The sequence below is a fragment of the Cydia amplana genome, chromosome 5 (genome assembly GCF_948474715.1).
Source record: "Cydia amplana chromosome 5, ilCydAmpl1.1, whole genome shotgun sequence".
NCBI classification, from domain to species: Eukaryota; Metazoa; Arthropoda; class Insecta; order Lepidoptera; family Tortricidae; genus Cydia; species Cydia amplana.
In genome coordinates, this window is record NC_086073.1 from 10,304,633 (window position 1) to 10,325,183 (window position 20,551).

General features: G+C 37.7%; 1 protein-coding gene across 3 annotated transcripts in view; it reads right to left on the minus strand.

Annotated features, from left to right (window-relative positions):
* The window catches only part of LOC134647957 (uncharacterized), a 79,449-nt gene that overhangs the window by 56,671 nt on the left and 2,227 nt on the right, over positions 1-20,551 (minus strand). For all 3 annotated transcript variants that reach the window (XM_063502356.1, XM_063502354.1, XM_063502355.1), the window contains one exon: positions 16,904-17,028. In XM_063502356.1, the coding sequence (XP_063358426.1) occupies positions 16,904-16,932 (29 nt within the window). In that variant the 5' untranslated portion in view covers positions 16,933-17,028. The remainder of the gene's footprint in view (positions 1-16,903; positions 17,029-20,551) is intronic.

Below are 20,551 nucleotides of genomic sequence, written 5' to 3' on the forward strand. Positions count from 1 at the left end.
TGGTTCCATAAATTAAAGGCACTTGGCACTGTTAATATTGTTACACAGATTGTAGATTGGGGCAGTGAGGGAATATCAAAAACCAAAGAAGAGAGCTAAATTCCTACTTAGCATCCACGAGTCTTAGGCCCTTCTCTCACGAGACTATTCAAAAGTTACGCGACTGAGATGCAAACCATGATCGCCTACTGGTATGCTACTCGTTTCCGCACACGGTGCTACGCAAATGAGACTATTTTGTATCATTTGCGGAACAACATTCGTACGACAATGTCTAATGACTCCAGCGATGAAGACAATCTTCTTCTCTATTCTCAATTCTTTATTCGTCCAATTATTGTGTATATGACACCGTAAGATTGTGAACCCGTTAGTTTACAATCTAACGTAGGTTAGGTTAGTTTATAATCTCCCTACCGTCAGTTTATGATTTAACTAGCGAGATTATAATCTAACGAGTGCTTACAATTTTACGGTGACATATACATTTAATTGAAATAAAAATATAATTCCTGACCTGTCAAATTGATTTTTTTTTCCAATCTCAAGCCACGCCTTTTCTGTCACATCTTTTCTTACATAATCAGGCAGCTTATAATTATATAAACATGGTTATTTTCCACCTCTTGAACGAAATTTATATTAAAAACTTGTTCCGCCGCCATCTTGAGTATACAACGCGTATACGACTCGAGTCGCGTGCGACCAGCAAGACAGTAGCGTGCGACTGTTATCAAACGCGTCGTCAACGCGTCCCGTCGTGTGCGAAAAGTAGGAAATAAATATGGCGGGTACTCACAAGCGACGCGTAGGATACGCGTACGAAACACAAATCGCTTGAGAGTAGCCTCGTGAGAGAAGGGCCTTACTCTACTGAACCGTACAGAACAGGGTTTACCTATTACGGAATTATGTATTCTACAATAAATACAACCAATGGAAACTGCCGAATTCGTCACTTTTGTTTACCAAAGCTGTGTAACTGAGAGCAGCAAGATATATAAATTTCTGCCGTATTGTTGACTGCTTAATTTAATCCTCACTTTATTAGCAAGAAAGTATAAATGGTTGACTTAGTAAGAATGATAACGTCACACACCCACACTCGTTTTTCTTTTTGCCCCACCTACTGCCTACGTTGTCCTCCCACTTTATCGGCTCTTCTTTTCAGCACACCTTGGCCCTAAAAGCTTGGGTAAGCGATGCCATATTTTGTAGACAATAGGGTATTTGACAATTTTTTATGAATGGCATCAGTCGATCAGGTTTGTTTTGAGGATCAAATTTCTGTATGGGACCCATTGTCTTAAAGCAATACAAAGTCACAAATGATGGTCAAAGTTTAAGGTCACCCGCACTTTACGGACGAAACGCTTCTAAGAAAATGACAATACATCGTGAATCGTGACGTCACCATGTAACGTTAGAAGCCGTTTCGATGTATGGAAAACAAGGAAGTTGCGATTTTGTCGGTGAAATATTGCCGTTTATGTATATTATTATTATTTTAATAAAATGTAAGGAATCGAATGGTATCATTAAAAAAAATTGAAGTGAAAAGTTCTTTAGCGGCGCTGGGCAATTTTTGAGGTGGGGAAAAATGATAAACTCGAGACAGCGTAAGGCGATCACGTGACCGTAATTGACCGTAAGGTTTAGATGGCCACTCATAATCGGGGAGCGGTGCTCGGGCCCGGCGCCCCGGCGCGGAGGCGGGCAGCCTCGCGCGCCGCGGTAGGGTGCCGCGCTTCAAATTGAATAGGAAGAACGAAGCCTTCAATAGGATAGGTTTGGTTAGGTTAGGTTAATTTAGATGGCATTTAAATCAATAAATAAAAACTCAATGTTATTTGACATTTATGTTGCGGACTCCTTTTCGAGACTCTTTACCTATGTTCAAATAATTTGACGTTGTCATGGCAGTATCTAAATAAACATGTCAATGAAAAAGTATGAACTTATTTGAGAATAATAATAATATATAATAAATAAATAGAATACCTCCGCTAAACGTATGTATCGTGTTACCGGGCCTCGGTAACATAGTGAGGTGAGTTTTCACTTCTATCGGCACTCCCGGAGTGCAACCGTTGTTGCTTGTTTTTGAAACTTTAAGGTCGTGTATTTTTTTATTTTTTCTCATATATTTTTTAAGTTTCCATTGTATTGTGATAAATTGCTCATGTTCTATCTATTTATTAACTAGATTTGGTTATAAAATTCAACATGTGTCAATAACCCTATTCTGGACTAAATATGACGTGTTCAATCAACATGTACCACATTGGTGTTGGCGATTAGGGTGATTCTTAATTGCTTCTTATGGCAGCAACACCTCGTTATCAACCAGAAATAAGGTGTAATTTGAGTTTTAATTTTTATTTAAGTGAAATAACTGTAGTTTCTTTGCATACTATAAAGTAACAGCTACCTATTTTAAACAGAAAAACAGAAACTGAATCATATTACATGGAAACAATAAATTTTAAATACAGGGAACGATTCAACATCCCATTAATATAGAAGTGCAACAACATGAATACGCCTGTAGTTATTTTGCTGCGTCATTCTTTTATCTTCAATTGCAACAAAAACGGGAGGAAAACCTGAGCAGTCAAGTGTGAACCTTGAGCGTCGAGTGTTGAAGCCCTTTTCTACCCTCTCTTATCTATTGTTAACATTAATAAGTTAAGTACCACAAAAGTACATTATTGCAGTGGCCGGGCAAGGGCAATTCGTGGATCCACGAATTGCTATTCCATGCCGAGGCATATATATAGTACTTTTCTCCAAACATGCGAGGAAATAAGGTAAAATAATCATTATTTAAGCATCAAGCCTCACTCAAATCGAACCTTCACATCAAAAATGTCAAAAACAATTTGCCTCTTTAATTATTTATTTAAAGTTAAAGGCACAAACTTATTCTGCCATACAGTACCATTCAATATTCGTCTATTCAAAATAAATTATAATAATTGTGCAATATATAGCTGGTCAACCAAATCTTGTCAGTAAAAAAAGGCGCGAAATTCAAATTTTCTATGGGACGATATCCCTTCGCGCCTACATTTTTCAAATTTGCCGCCTTTTTCTACTGTCAAGATCTGGTTGACCAAGTATAAGCTGTATGAAGAACTTCCCGTACTATTTTTGCTACAATAAGGTGAACATTTCCGAGCATATTGGAGAAAAGTCAACCCATCAAAAACATTACATGTAAAAAGGTGCAAGTCTCGCAACGCTTTTACTACAAAAAAGTTTTGAGATGTAATGTGAAACCAAGTTGGTTATTTTAATCAGTGCCACTAGTGCCAGGGGGTTTTAAAACTGTATCAATAAGATATCTTTAATTTGTAATACGTAGGGCAAACCTTGGCTTATCGGTGATACTTGGTAATTCGGTGATACTGCGTTATAATCTTACACAGTTCTCACCATGAGGAAATGCGAGCTATAAAATTGTTGGCAGCTGTTAGTTTTGATGCTTGCAATTGGGTTGGCAGCGATTTAATTGCTTACATTTCAGCATTGTAAGCTCACTGTAGATATGAGCGCCGATGGGCATATAGCCGGCGGCGGCGCGCCGGTCAAAATTGGTCGGCGGCGGCGGCGAATCGGCGGCGTGACCTTGAAACACCTTCGATTAATGAAAACAGAATCCAAACCAAAATTTTACCGAAAAAACATGTTTTTGCTGTAAGAAATTGATGAAATAAATGCATTCTTTATTTTCAAGGATAATTGGACGTAGTTTAGCGTAAAACATTCATCCTCTAAAATTTGACATTTAAATGAACGACTTTTTCGTTTGACAGAAAGTTCAAATTTGACTAACAGATTTTTGTGGATTGGATCTTTTACCCTAAACTACGTCCAATTTATTGAATAATGGTACGAAAAAAATTGATATCGTATAAACTGTGGATAAGCGGTATCGCGCGGCATCAGAGGCGGTCTTAATCTTGGCGAGGCTCTGTCCGGAAGATCTTAGCGAGGCCCTTATCTTTTGTGCTAAGTTAAAAATTGCGGATTGACTGTATCAGAGAAACGTCTTGTCGACAGTCCAAAGAAAATCGAGCTCCGTCATTAACCAATATCGACCCAACAAAACCGATTTATGTCAAAAAGTGAGGTCCAACGCCGAGCTCCATGTGCCGAACACCAAAGACTTGATTTCGACGCCTCCCAATGCGAGGCCAGAGGATGAGCTGCAGGTAAGTATACAGCTAAGAATCGAACGCCAAGTGTAAGCTTGGCTAACGGCCGAACGCCCGGAGCTCCGATTGCGGCGCGCTTCTGTGCGAGGCCGAGCTGCAAGAGAGCAGAGCGAGGGTGAAGGCCGATAAAGACTGAAGCCATAGTGTTAAAGATCTGGAGCTTTCCTGCAGGCGCATCCGTGCGACGCCAAAGGGCGAGCTGCAATAGAGCTAAGATCGGATAAGGACCAATGCTCAAGCGTTTTAAAACAGGCCGAAAGTTGAGCTCCAAACAGGGCCAAAAACGTTTAATTGAGACCCGATTCCGCGCCCTTCCGTGCGAAGCCAACGGCCGGACGTTTGAACGTGGAAACGCTTAATATCTCAAAATTAACCCCATTTTATACCTTTTAAAGATGGTAATGCTTGCAATGGTTAAAGTAGCGGTAAATGACGAATGGTTAGCTGGCAAAATTAGTTATGCATTGGATCGGTAATCCAAAGATGTGGGTTCGTGTCTCACGTTAGCCAGAGTTTATCACAGTTAATTTTTTCATTATGATTAACATATATCTAGTATATATATATATATAACCTATAAATTGTAATGTGGAACGTTCCACAATAAAAATGGAAGGAAATCAGTATATCTATTACAAGCATATTGATGTTAAAATTGATATTAAATAATTTCGTTTCTCCTAGACTAGTAGCGCGGTTACTAGATAGATAAGTTTGCATTTGCCTTCGATATTTTTGAATTATACGGGCCTAAAATACCTTTTGAATGCCTATAAACTATTCGAAGTGGCGCCGTTAATGATCTAAACTCGATTAAAAATATATTATCTGATTCTGAAAGTAGTAGTAACTACCAAGGTCACGCCGATGCCACGCCGATAGCGCAGCGTCGGCGGCGGCGGCGCGAAAATTTTGTCGGCGGCGGCGGCGCGCCGGCGCGGCGCTCATATCTAAAGCTCAGCGTAAGATAACAACGCATCATCACCGAATTACCAAGTATCACCGATAAGCCAAGGTTTGCCCTATAATGACTTAGCCATCGCACGGCTGCATAATGACAAAAGGATCATCGTCACCTATTAAAAATAATTCTAACATAACGCTAGCGCTAACTGCAGTTTGAGCATTACACATATTTACGAGTACGGTACGAGTAAAGCATTATGTGCGATTGCCAAGTCATTATATGTATTACAAATTAAAGATATCTTATTGATACAGTTTTAAAACCCCCTGGCACTGATTAAAATAACCGACTTGGTTTCACATTACATCTCAAAACTTTTTTGTAGTAAAAGCGTTGCGAGACTTGCACCTTTTTACATGTAATGTTTTTGATGGGATCTCATCTCTTTTTGTAGGCAGTCCTTCTTTTCGGGTACTCATACCCATACTATGTATACAGATATCATAACTAAACATATCTTCATTCATACTCACATCGTACATCGTAGTGTACCTTTACCTACTATTTGTAGGAACTGCGACAGTAACTTTGTAATATCATATATTTATATGGGATTACAAACTTACTTATGCAGTTCTTATATCTTTAAAACGTGACTGATATTGCAATATTTTTATTTTAGGTTTTCCCTTTATGTGGCCATTAAACCCTAACTCTGTACCAAATTTCAGCTCTCTGAGTTTATGGGAAGTACTAGTTCTATGCTGATGATCATGAGTGAATGAGTGTCATAAATGCGAAACTTTGCTTTCGCTTAACTTCGGAACTAAATGACCTACAGACTTGAAATTTTGGATTTTAAGTATGTGATTATAGCTTACTGGATGACGAAAATTTCTGCGTTCTGGTCTTATCCAGAGGTTCTCAAATAGGGGCCTGAAAATGCGGCGAAATGGTTCCAGTAAAGGATGGTACGGCAGTGTTTGCTTCGCGCTCGACTTGGCGGGGGCACTGCCGTGCCCCCAGATTTATTTAGTCCTTAATGCTCAGCTCTAAGGATAAGATAAAAAGTTTCCTGTCTTATTCCAGATTAGGAACTATTTGTGTTCCAGACATCATCGAGATTTGATTAGCCGCTTTCGCGTATCCAAACATCGAACCATCCATAAAATATAGAGATGCGCCGAATATTCGGCAAATTCGGTGCTCAATGACAATATTTATTTTGTTGCTACGTGCAATTCTGCAATAAATTTAGCAATTAACACTGCTAGATGGACTGCTAGACCGATTTTGCTTACTTAAATAGAAATATGAAACTACTAAAATCCTAAGGAAGCAGATAAGGTGCAGTCCTATTTATGCCCCGATATTTAGAGATGGACAGGTTTAAAGTTCTGTCAAAATCATGAAGCATTTTCCATCAACACTCAATAGTAGGTATGGATGTAAATCATACCGAATTCATAACCTCATACGAAAAAGTTTTTGACAAAAATTTCATTTTTGGTACAAGCTTTTATCGCTGACTGTACTTTTCTTTCCACAGGCAACTAATACTCATCGAGACATTTCTAAAAACCCCAAACACAATTAGGTTGCGTTGTTTTATCACAGAGTTCCTATGGCCACCTCCTGTCTCCATCATAGATATGAGCGCCGCGCCGGCGCGCCGCCGCCGCCGACAAAATTTTCGCGCCGCCGCCGCCGACGCTGCGCTATCGGCGTGGCATCGGCGTGACCTTGGTAGTTACTACTACTTTCAGAATCAGATAATATATTTTTAATCGAGTTTAGATCATTAACGGCGCCACTTCGAATAGTTTATAGGCATTCAAAAGGTATTTTAGGCCCGTATAATTCAAAAATATCGAAGGCAAATGCAAACTTATCTATCTAGTAACCGCGCTACTAGTCTAGGAGAAACGAAATTATTTAATATCAATTTTAACATCAATATGCTTGTAATAGATATACTGATTTCCTTCCATTTTTATTGTGGAACGTTCCACATCACAATTTATAGGTTATATATATATATATACTAGATATATGTTAATCATAATGAAAAAATTAACTGTGATAAACTCTGGCTAACGTGAGACACGAACCCACATCTTTGGATTACCGATCCAATGCATAACTAATTTTGCCAGCTAACCATTCGTCATTTACCGCTACTTTAACCATTGCAAGCATTACCATCTTTAAAAGGTATAAAATGGGGTTAATTTTGAGATATTAAGCGTTTCCACGTTCAAACGTCCGGCCGTTGGCTTCGCACGGAAGGGCGCGGAATCGGGTCTCAATTAAACGTTTTTGGCCCTGTTTGGAGCTCAACTTTCGGCCTGTTTTAAAACGCTTGAGCATTGGTCCTTATCCGATCTTAGCTCTATTGCAGCTCGCCCTTTGGCGTCGCACGGATGCGCCTGCAGGAAAGCTCCAGATCTTTAACACTATGGCTTCAGTCTTTATCGGCCTTCACCCTCGCTCTGCTCTCTTGCAGCTCGGCCTCGCACAGAAGCGCGCCGCAATCGGAGCTCCGGGCGTTCGGCCGTTAGCCAAGCTTACACTTGGCGTTCGATTCTTAGCTGTATACTTACCTGCAGCTCATCCTCTGGCCTCGCATTGGGAGGCGTCGAAATCAAGTCTTTGGTGTTCGGCACATGGAGCTCGGCGTTGGACCTCACTTTTTGACATAAATCGGTTTTGTTGGGTCGATATTGGTTAATGACGGAGCTCGATTTTCTTTGGACTGTCGACAAGACGTTTCTCTGATACAGTCAATCCGCAATTTTTAACTTAGCACAAAAGATAAGGGCCTCGCTAAGATCTTCCGGACAGAGCCTCGCCAAGATTAAGACCGCCTCTGATGCCGCGCGATACCGCTTATCCACAGTTTATACGATATCAATTTTTTTCGTACCATTATTCAATAAATTGGACGTAGTTTAGGGTAAAAGATCCAATCCACAAAAATCTGTTAGTCAAATTTGAACTTTCTGTCAAACGAAAAAGTCGTTCATTTAAATGTCAAATTTTAGAGGATGAATGTTTTACGCTAAACTACGTCCAATTATCCTTGAAAATAAAGAATGCATTTATTTCATCAATTTCTTACAGCAAAAACATGTTTTTTCGGTAAAATTTTGGTTTGGATTCTGTTTTCATTAATCGAAGGTGTTTCAAGGTCACGCCGCCGATTCGCCGCCGCCGCCGACCAATTTTGACCGGCGCGCCGCCGCCGGCTATATGCCCATCGGCGCTCATATCTACTCCATCATCAGATCAGCTCGATGGTACCATAATATAATATTGCATTGTCACCCGACTTACACGTGTATGCAAAATTTCAGCTCAATCGGAAACCGGGAAGTGGATCAAATTTAACTTGCAAGATTTGATAACAGACAACGGGACATGTGAAACTAAATACGAGGGCTGTTTGATAAGTACCCGTTTATGAAAAAAATTATCAGTTGTTTTTGTTTATATGCATTTATTTTTCTTCATAGTCTCCTTTTACCTCTATACACTTGTTCCACCTATATTCAAGCTTCAATAAACCATCCAAAAAGTATGATTTCGGAAAGTCATTAAAATAGGCCTCTGTGGCGGCAATGACTTCGTCATTTGATCCAAATCGCTTACCACCGAGCCATTTTTTCAGGTTTGGAAACAAAAATAAATCGCATGGGGTCAAATCTGGAGAATACGGGGGGTAAGGCAATAGGGCGTAGCGTAATTGTGTTAATTTAGCCATCACAACTCTAGACGAATGAGCTGGTGCGTTGTCGTGATGAAACAGTACTTTTTTATTTTTTAAATGGGGTCGTTTGTCCTTCAACACAGCGTCAAATTCATCTAATAAATTGGCATAGTACTGCCCTGTTATCGTTTTCCCCTTTTCTAAGAACTCAATATGTATAATACCCTGCGAATCCCAAAAAACGGTCGCCATGACCTTTCCAGCCGATGGAACGATTTTTGCTATCTTTCGCGCAGGTTCACCCGGTAAAATCCACTGCTTCGACTGCCCTTTCATTTCCGGAGGGTAGTGGTGACCCACGTTTCGTCTACGGTCACGAAACGATGCAGAAACTCCTTCGGGTTACGTTTGAACACGGCCAAACACTGCTCCGAAGTAGTCAGTCGGTTCCGTTTTTGTTCCTCCGTGAGTAAACGCGGCACCCACCTCGCCGATACTGTCTTCATACCCAATTTATCTTCTAATATGTTTTGTACCCGCTCGATTGGAACATTTACAGCATCAACGGTTTCTCAAAGTTCAATTCGGCGGTCGGCTAAAACGATATTTTCAATTTTCTTAACCATATCGTCTGTAGTGACCTCAATTGGGCGGCCTGGGCGATCCTCATCAAAGACGGTTGTTCTCCCCCGCTTAAACTCGTTAAACCAGTATCTGACGGTTGTCATAGAAGGAGCACATTCATGGTAAGCCGCTTGCATTCTTACTTTTATTTCATCACATGTTTTTCCTTCCAAAAACAAGAATCTAATTACAGACCGATACTGCTCTTTCTCCATTTTCACAATTTTAAGTTCACGCTTTCACTGAATCGTTGTCAAATGAGAAAAAAACAAAAGAATGCTGTTTTTTTTTAATTTTCCCACCTCTGAAAAATGGCTTAAAACGATTGTATACATATTTTCGGCCCGTGATATTAATACATTTGGAAAACGGGTACTTATCAAACAGCCCTCGTAAAAGCTAGTAAAAAGATAGGCGATTACGCCTAATTTTGGTTTTCCGAGACGTTTTAGTCACGCTTTTCTCTTCACCTTCTGAATCTGGTCATTCCTGTTCACCATTTCCAGATTCAAGATATAGAGGTGTTTAGGTAGGTACCAAAGCTGCTCGTCTCCCAATTACGGAGTTTAAGTTCTTTCCGTTGTTATTAAAACTAGTAAAATCTACTTAAAGCAGTTTTTGATAATTTTACGGTTTTTGAAATTTAGTTTGGGAGTCCTTTGCTTTTTACGAAACTTGTTTTACTCTAGAAGCGGTTTATTTAATGCTAATTTAATTACAGCGTTTTCTTTTGTCATAAGTGAACCGAATGATACGGCCGAATATTCGTTTTCGGCAAAGTCCATGTTCGTCCCATCTGTAACACAATATGTCACACGTATAATATACGCGAACGCGTTCTGGCTCATAATATATGAGCCGTGGGAGCTGACAGATTAAGAACCACACCAAAGCACACTTACAATTACATAGTTTGCTTCATTAATCATTTTGAGCATTAGCTGTAGATGTAGCTTCATCTGATCAGTAATTATGAACTGCTGAAATTTATAACGTTATATCAATAATCCATTGGTTCGATAACAACCGTGTAACGACAAACATGACTAGTTCATTACCACTTCGGCGGCGTGCTAATTCACCAGGCTATGTCGGCAACATCCGTCCTTTCACATAGATAAACCCCATTATTTACGAAAAGCATGCTGAGAAAGTGACAAAGAATAATTTGACACTTTTCTAAACATTTAGGTCCTTTTCCCCATGCCCCACCGTCGTCTTCCCCTTAACTCCGACGGCTTTTAAGTATTTTTATAAGAATATCTCAAGGAGCTGTAGGTAAAAAAATTCATAAATACAAAAACTTCACCAGATTATAAAAAAACGGTTCAGCATGTCAAACCGGCAGCGAATCCAAAAAATGGGGTAAATGTCTTATGTAGGTACTGTGTCTTTAAACAAACTAATCTATTGAATAGCAAAGGAATCTTTTGATCAGTTGATAAAACCAGCTCCATCGTGACATTATGAGGCAACGACAGACGTCAGTCAACCTTGACTACATCCGAAATTAAGCAGTCTCGCGATGGTTCAGAAACGACAAGACTGGTACCATTCGCAAACTAGGTCAGAAAAAACTACATATCAATTAGCACTCGTATTAACTTATGACAGTAATAAATGTAGCGAGTAGCTGTTTGATCTCTTAAGGGGCCCACTGATTACCAGTCCGCCGGACGGTATCGGCCTGTCAATTGTTCGGAGCTGTCAACTTTTTGTTCTGACAGGCCGATATCGTCCGGCGGACTGGTAATCAGTGGGCTCCTTTACTTTACATGGAACGCTTTATAAGCCTCCGCTGTCCATTAGCGGTCAATCAACGAGGAGCACAACATGCATGACCCGTAATATGAGTAGGTGGTAGACCCTTGAAATTTTAGCAAAATGTATTTTTCTATTGCCGCTTTAATAAAATATAATACCTAATCAAATGAGCCCCCATACAAGAAGAGTTTATGACTACATAATTGCATTAATTTAAAGTTTCAGACTATATTAAAAATATGGCTTATTTACATCGTAATTCTTTGGAAAAATTACATTACGAAGGACCTATTAGATATAAATTTCCACGTGAAAAGTAAGAACGAGAATATAAATTAGTCCCATCTTCAATCATAAACATAATAATATTTGAAATAAATTACATCATATAAATTTGAATCAAACGATCTTACGCTCTGTCGAGTTTAAATAGAACTCTTCTAATATGTGTTGACAAGATATGATGAGATGCAATCCCACGGGAGCGTAAGTAATCTAATCAAATGAAACAACTAATGAGATCTTAAATGGCGTAATATATTGGTTGGGGACCGGGTGGCCTGTCCCCGTCGACTGTGAGCCTCAGTTCGCAATCAATAAGTTTCTGGTACTTTGTTAGCTTTTAATAACCCCGTCACATAATAATTGCGTTGGTGCGTGTAAGTGCTGTCTGCTGTGCGATTTGATGGCATTGAAATCAGGCGCAGCTTCACCAACCAGTTGGTCGCTTGATCAACTGACTAACTTAGCAGAGAAGTCTGAATTGTCCCGCAATTTACTCTAAAAATTTTGCGAACGTTATAATTATTACAGACGGATTGTAGCAATAGGCCTTTAGACAAAAAGTCTGGACAACTGGAGGCACCATTTTTTAACTAACTCGGTGACTATGGTTTTATAGATGTATTTTTTTTTATATAATGTGAAGTACTTAGGGCCAGTTGCACCAACCACATTTGACAGACTGATCAACATCACTCTGCAGAGACCTATGAAAATTCTGTCTAATGTCAAAATCGAATTCTGTGATAATCTAGCTCATATCAGACATTTTATCATAGGTTATAAACCCTTGCTGATACAGTAGGGATCAGATGATCCTGATTAAGGTCCTTGGTTTCCAACTATATATTATCTTAAGTTACTCTCAGACTCAGAGCGTTTGGGAAACTTGGAGCTTTTTAATGTTTATAAATTATGAAAATAATTTAAGACAACCAATACCCATCTGTAAGTATATTATCATTAATAAATTAAAATAGCACCAAAACCTTCATAATCACAATCTACAATATTTACTTGAAAATGAACATTTCAAATATTTTTATACTGTTATTATGAAAATCCCGAGCTCCTGTTAAAGGCAAACATTGTGACGTTAGCAATATTGGAGTTGTAAGTCCTCGATGTCCCAGTGAGGTGTTGGTTTAATATGATCAGCTCAGCAAGCTCAACAGGTGTAAAAGCACTCGGCATCGGGCATCGGCGGCGATGCATTCCATTGTGGAACTATTATTGTTGTGACATTGTGCTGATGGGTGGTTTAACGCTGTTTACGATTACACTTTCGTTTTAAATATTTTACAAGTTTTAAATATTTATTATACAACGTGAATATCGTCAAATAAATATACCCTTTGATAGCTTATAGTGTGAGTGTGCGTTATAGTTATAGGTAAAATACATACGTGATGGAGTTAGATAGTTATTAAAAAGACACTATTATGCTCGTTTATGCTGGGAAAGAAAAGTAAATTGATTGAAATAATAATTCCGTTCTGAAATGAAATCTACTTACACTAACCTATCCCTAGCTCGAAGATAAATGTGTATAATCTATTCAAAATAACGCATTACCAAGAAAGGTTATCTGGGTCTTCAGTCACCTTTGGGTGAAAGAGATAATAAAATATTTTCAATTAAGAAAAATATTACAATAATCAAAACCTACATTTGCACAGAAAAACTTGGACCTGCGCTAGAATCATTCAATATTTTTTTCATTATTAACACATTTTAGGCTCTGTTGCACGAGCCTCCCGGGCCCTGTGCCTCCCTCCTCTCTCTCTCACCACCGAAACTCTGACGCGTTTCAAAACGAACAGGCCGTACACGTGTAACCGAAGGTCAAGAGCTCTGCGGGAATTTGAAGGTCCAAAGTCATCCAATTCTAATAAATGGAGGAATAAGGAAGTTACATTCCTTTATGTTTTATTTTGCTTTTTCAGAACATTATTTTTATGCATGTAAAGCATACATAACTACGTAGACTTATACTATTTGAAAAGCCTAGTTTTGCATTGATTGGCAAGAGTATGTCTGCCTGATGACATTACCCTTTGTCCGCCATTCCCTGACCACCGTTCCCTGACTTCTTTGACTTTCATGGGACCATATTGTTGGAGAACTATTGTGATGTCAAGTACCTACATAGCAAGTTGTCCGCAAAGAATCCCCGCAAATGTAATGCGTCACGTGGGCGGGCGGATCGATGGGCGGCGACGCATGAGCGCGTGCGCGAACTCGATCCTCTCTTATATCGACCGTAACTTTTAACTCGACAACGCTTTTGGGGCAGGTTAGGCCTATGCTCGGGGGTCAAGGTCACGCTCCTTCCTAGTACTGCTCGGTTTACTAGACTCTCGTTTCAATTGCTACCAGCGTTTTGGAATCTGATCTCCTAGATTTAGGGGCGTTAATTGAATAGACGATTTACTTTTTATCTGATCTGGATTAAGTACTTATTGCCGTCTTAACTTATTGCCGTCGATAGTAGGGTATGACGAAATGTTATTGAATACCATTTCTTTATTTTCAGACCGCTAGCGTAAAATTGGCGATCAATGCCATACATTTCCATAATCTCCGTTAAGGAGAGCTAATATGCTGTGATTTTTATCACTTATCAATGACACAGGTAACCTTAACATTACAAATTCAGAGACACCATATATACAGTCGACGTCAAAGATATGTTTACACTTTTGCCCCTTACTCCTTTGCAATAAGGCTAAAAATGTAAACATAATTAATATCTTTGACGTCGACTGTACATACCTACATTGTAGATTTTTTTAACCGACTTAAAAAAAAGGAGGTTCTCAGTTCGATCCGTATGTTTGTACATACATATACATATGTTTGATCGCGATTATCTTGATCTCCCGTTGATTGTGTTACGAGCTCATTTCTAGAAGCGTGTAATTATGGTAAAAATCATAGAAACTAAAATCAAACTTTACGCTAACCGAGGTATTCCACAATAGTTAAAATAGGTAATCAACTACTAATTTTAAGCCCCACAGTAAGCTCAATAGGCTTAAGCTTATTACCTAAGAAAATTTTATCACGGACATTTATACTTTGTACGCCCCCGTAACGGATCCATGACCGGCAAAAATCCCATTATTTGGAAAGTTAACTATTTAATTTTTACCTAGTGGGACAAGAAATTTTGTTTAAAATCCTATTGCACGTGTAAGAATGTTTTCGCCGGGAGTTTCTTGGAAATGATTTTTCCGGGGCTTGATTAGCGCAGTGTGGGGTGTTGCGCGAAATGGTATGCGCAGCCGGCGGCACCAGCCGCTTCCTCCGGCCGGATTGATCGCCGGGCTCGCGGAGGCGGCCGGAGCGGAGCTCGCGTAACCATGCCAACCGCCGCTGCGTCGCCATGATAACCACGCTCACACAGTACTACTTTATTCCCGACTAGGTATATTACCTCTCATTTTACTGATTTACAAATTGTATCACGCAATCATGTCTTATTTGTTTATCGAGATTAAATAATGTGCTCATATTACTCTTTCAGATATAATTTTTTGATATTAAGTTACATGTTTTTAAATCAACGATTCTTCTAAATAATTCACGGGTGTATGACCGTGGTCGGTTACCATTCGGTTTAAATTCATTTAAAATGCCTACCTCACAGCTATTTTCAACTTTAGCCCAGAATGAATTAACCTAGACAGAATATCTTGTAAGAATCTTATCACTTATGTTTAATGATGCATACGTAAACAATTTATGACACAAGCCTTTTGAAAATGAAACCAAGGTACAAAATTACTTATACTGATGCGGTAATTAAAGACTGTACACGATAAAACCTGGCCACGCAAGATATCGTAAATCTTTTATATGAATGTGCATTTTCAAGCAGCTTTTATTAAATAATTTGTGGTTATCAAACTACATAATAAAATTAGAAAAACAATATAACATTAGGTTGTCTGTGACCTTGAGCATTATATATTCTACAGTAAAGTGTCATTCTATGGAACTTGCTAACTATGTAAACAAAATGTGAATTCTTCTTCTATTTCTAAAAATATGAATTTACTAGTGACTTTTGTTTACACAGTTAGCAAGTTCCATAGAATGACACTGCCAAAATTTATTGTTCACGGTCTTCTGAGTGTTTACCAAATTCTTCTATTAAAAAATATTTTACTATTTTTAGTTAAATAGTTAAGCCAAATTATAATATACCTTCTTAAATTGTCTTTTCACAATAGCTAACATTTTTAGGGTTCCGTACCCAAAGGGTAAAAACGGGACCCTATTACTAAGACTCCGCTGTCCGTCCGTCCGTCCGTCTGTCACCAGGCTGTATCTCACGAACCGTGATAGCTAGACAGTTGAAATTTTCACAGATGATGTATTTCTGTTGCCGCTATAACAACAAGTACTAAAAACAGAATAAAATAAAGATTTAAGTGGGGCTCCCATACAACAAACTTGATTTTTGACCGAAGTTAAGCAACGTCGGGCGGGGTCAGTACTTGGATGGGTGATCGTTTTTTTGCTTGTTTTGCTCTATTTTTTGTTGATGGTGCGGAACCCTCCGTGCGCGAGTCCGACTCGCACTTGGCCGGTTTTTTTCTAATTATATTCAGATTGATATAGTTCTGTGTTTTAAATAAGTTAAATTCACACGGAACTCTCGGTGGACGAGTCCGACGCGCACTTGTTTTTTTAATCGACTTCGCTAATACCTATGTAGCAATTTGTATACCATGTGGCGAAGGATATATAGTGATACCTTATTATACATTTAAGACCTACTGTTGTACCGAACAATGTTTAACAAATAAATAATTTGGAACTTGTCTTCACCCTTGAAAAATCTTTACAATTGTGGCTTTGTAGCAGGAAGCGAGTGAAGATTATCAAAAAAATATTCGGCAAATCTCACACACGCCCATACAATGTAATATGATTGTATTTTTATTATATAGTACTACATATATAGAAATAAAGATTAAATAAAATAACAGCCTGAATATTTCCATTCGGTAAAAATATATACCAGTACGGATATGATGGTCGTTCTTGTCTACGTGACAGCGTGATAAAACGGTGTCCGTCACTTTCTTTCCCACGGTGTTAAACAGTGACAGTTATTTTATCACGTGGATAAAGATGGATAAAGCTATCCATAATAGGCTGGCTGATCATGCATAGCCGGATTATATCATGTAGTCTTCAATACATATTTATATGTACCTAAAAAAATACAAATACGTTACCCTAATGAAATATGCATGTTTAATAAACATAGGGTACATTTTTAAGTATTTTAGGTTAGTTATTTTTTGTGAATGATGTACCTAGGAGTCGAATGTTGAATAATATCAAGATAAAAAAGCTGATTAGCAAATACGTGGGTCTAACCTTGCATCTTCAAAGTCCAGAACTGGCATAAATGGTTCATTGAAGAGATGCGCGCCAGGGCGTTCCGAGGTTTGACGATCCGTGGCGTTGCTTGGGGTCTGTGCGATGTTCCCCACTTTTTACACCTGCAACAAGAATATATTTCATCTGATAATGATAAATCAGCTAATAAGCATAATATACACGGTGATATCGTCTAGGATATTTTTTGAAATACTTGGAGAGATGAAGATGTATTGTATACTGAAAACTTTACCAGGGGACCAACATTGATATTGCGAAAAAAAAAGGTTATTTTATAGGTACATTTCTGCCGTAAAAGCCAATCTTTTTTTGCGCTATGTCCTAAAATAAAAACTGATCAATATTAGTGATGTGCCGTTCCCGGGAAAATTCCCTAGGTGGGAGTATTCCCGGAAACGTTCCTCGGAAAATTTCCCATATGAAGGGAAAATAGGGGAATTTTGAAATTGTGCATAGATTACTATTTTATTATCAGAAATTCAGTCAACACTAAGCATTTTTTTTAAATTAAATACCGTATCTTATCCGCCTGAGTAAATTCACTATACTCCAGGGAAAGGCCGTGGCAGAATAAGGGAAGAAAAAATGCCCTTCGTCATTAAGAGCTGGTTTTCTCTATAGTTACTTATGTCTAGTAGTACTTACAAATGAGCCAAGTTTTGTATTGTCACAGAATAAATAATAGTACTAAGTACAGAAGACTCACTCTCTAACAAAACGCGTCTGTTACGATCAGCACAGATATGGCCGCTAGGTGGCGACAGCGCCACGCGCGGCTTATGGCTTTCCCCAACACTTCTTTTGCAAATGATATTTTTTGTAAAATAAACCGTAAATATTATTCATGGTCAAGTAATATTAATTAACCTAAAAACGACAATATGAGCAATAGAAATAATACAATACATTTAAGTAAGTGTACTTTAAGTATTTTTTTTCGTATTTCAAAGTTGGCAACTCCTATAATTGGACGAAATCTGACTCACCTACCCTATGGTTTAAATAAACGTAATGTCTCATAAACATGTTTACAACTTAATGTAACGTAGGTACTAAGCAGAAGATAAAGAAAAGTGCAATAGCAATATCAGCCAAGGAAAACTGTGTATGTAATGTATGTATAAGGAAGAAATAAGCCGTTTTGATCCGAACTTCAATATTTGAACCTTTTTTTAGAGAACAGGAAAAGACTTTTTAGAACTTAAATATTAATTAAAATGCGTAATTTTATGTTATAAGCAGAACTGCATTGATACTGAAAAAAAAAAGAATGGAATTAAGCTCTTTTGAAAAGACATTCCTCAGATGTTGATGTTTTGAATTATAGAGCCAATTTTCCAAATTGATCAAGCCACATTCAATTAAAAAAAGAAATTTCCAAATTAATCAAGCCTGGGTAATTCCATCATTACAGACGTTACATTTGAAGCGTTACAGAAATTGAATAATAACTGTAAAAGTAATATTAAAAGGCCCTTAATGTGGACACTCAAAATAATAGAGAAGTCTTTTGCATGTTTTGTAAAATATAGAATTTAATTGTTGTAACTGATGTTACAATGAATACGAGCCCCGATGCAAATTAGTTTGTCTAGTTCCACACAATAATTATGTTTGAAATGAAATGAAATGAAATGAAATGTTTATTTGCTAGAATACGTTACAATTTGGTCTTAATACAGTTATAGCATCAGTATTCAGTCGACATAAAGCCAACATGCAAAATGTTTGTAAATTATAATACGGGTACATCAGGTACATGCAATACAATTATAATAATCCTAATAAAACAATGTCAATTCATTACAAATAAAATAAAAAATAGAAATACTTATAAATTGCACATTAAAAAAATTAAGCTAAAATAAAATAGATTGATGGTGTCAGAGTTATGTCCTGAATGATTTAAATATTACATTTCGAAATTTAAATAGTCCTTAATAGTATAGAAGCAATGATATTGGAGCCATTTAGTCAGTTCTTTCTTAAATACATTTCCATGCAATATTCTCAATTCATGAGGGAGATTATTGAACAAAACAATACACATGTTATACGCATTTTTCCTATAGATATCAGATTTACAAGCTGGCTGGTATATCATATTTTTATACTGGGCTCGTAGCTCTCTTGCAAACATGTCATCTCTGTTTTTAAAATATCCTGGGTGGTTCTTAATAAATTGGCATGCCTTCAAGATGTACATAGAAGCTAAGGGGAGAATTTTAAATTTATGGAATAAAGGTCTGCAACTGTCATCAAATCGAACCCCACCTATTTCTCTTAAACATTTTTTCTGAATGATGAATGCCCTGTGAACGTCAACAGAATTGCCCCAGAGCAAGAGTCCGTAATTGAGAGTGGACGACACATACCCATGGTAAGCAGTTAACGCGGCGCGAACAGAAACTGAATTCCTCAGACTTCTTAAGGCGAAAACAAACCTCGATAACTTGGAACATACCAGGTCCACATGATCTTTCCAATTTAAATGTTGATCGATAACTAAACCTAAGAATTTAGATTTTTGAGTTTCTTCAATGGGAGTATTATTAAGGTTAACATTTATATGTATTGGATTTGAGTTATATGAATGGAATTGTAAAAATGAAGTCTTGCTTATATTAATTTTAAGGTCATTATTTTCTATCCACGTGTTAACATCGGTCAGTGCTTTATTTACGTTCGATTCGTACATAATTTTGTCAGTTCCTTTTATTATTACTGTTGTGTCGTCTGCGAAAAGTATACACTTTTGTGATGTTGCTGGCGGCAGATCGTTTATTCTATATATTTTACACATGAACATTAAATGACCCAGTAATAGGAACCATAAAAGTAATGTTTAATCTAGTTTATTTTGATCATATAATAAAATTGCATGAGACTTTTATTGCTGAAAAAATCTACTTGTCAAAAACATTGTCCAAATCATATTGTCCTCCCCTACAGCACTGCTGCATGCAGGGGCTCGAAACAAAATTGTCAGTACATTGGCAGAGCCGCGTTGCTTCCCTAGTAATAGCCCTTTTCACATCTGTTATATTCCTACCCATCAAATAAAAAATAAAAACTCTTTCTTCTTTTAGTCTAAATGGTATTTCTTGTATTTGGATTTAGTTATTGAAGAATATTACCTTATAAAATTAAACTACATTAGTATAATCATTAAATATTAGTGATCTTTGAATGATAACATTATATTTGTACAAACGCGTGAACCTCAAAAAATGGCCTGACTAGACGAAAACATATGCATCGGGGCTCATAGACATGTAAGTATGAAGGTTTCAGGACAGGAATGTTATTTTTGAATTGAAGAATCGAAGTTTGTTTAGAGAAAGCCTTTAATTGGTAAAAATCTATTATAAACAAACACATTCTAGAAAATCTACCAAATATACCGTAACCCTTACTGAAAATTCGTAACTGATGTTACATCAAAATCATCAATTAGATACTATGTCCATATACATATATTATTTATTTTATCATACACTAGCGAACCGGCCCGGCTTCACACGGGTTAACAAATTATACATAAACCTTCCTCTTGAATCACTCTGTCTATTAAAAAAAAACCGCAACTAAATCCGTTGCATAGTTTTAAAGATCTAAGCATAC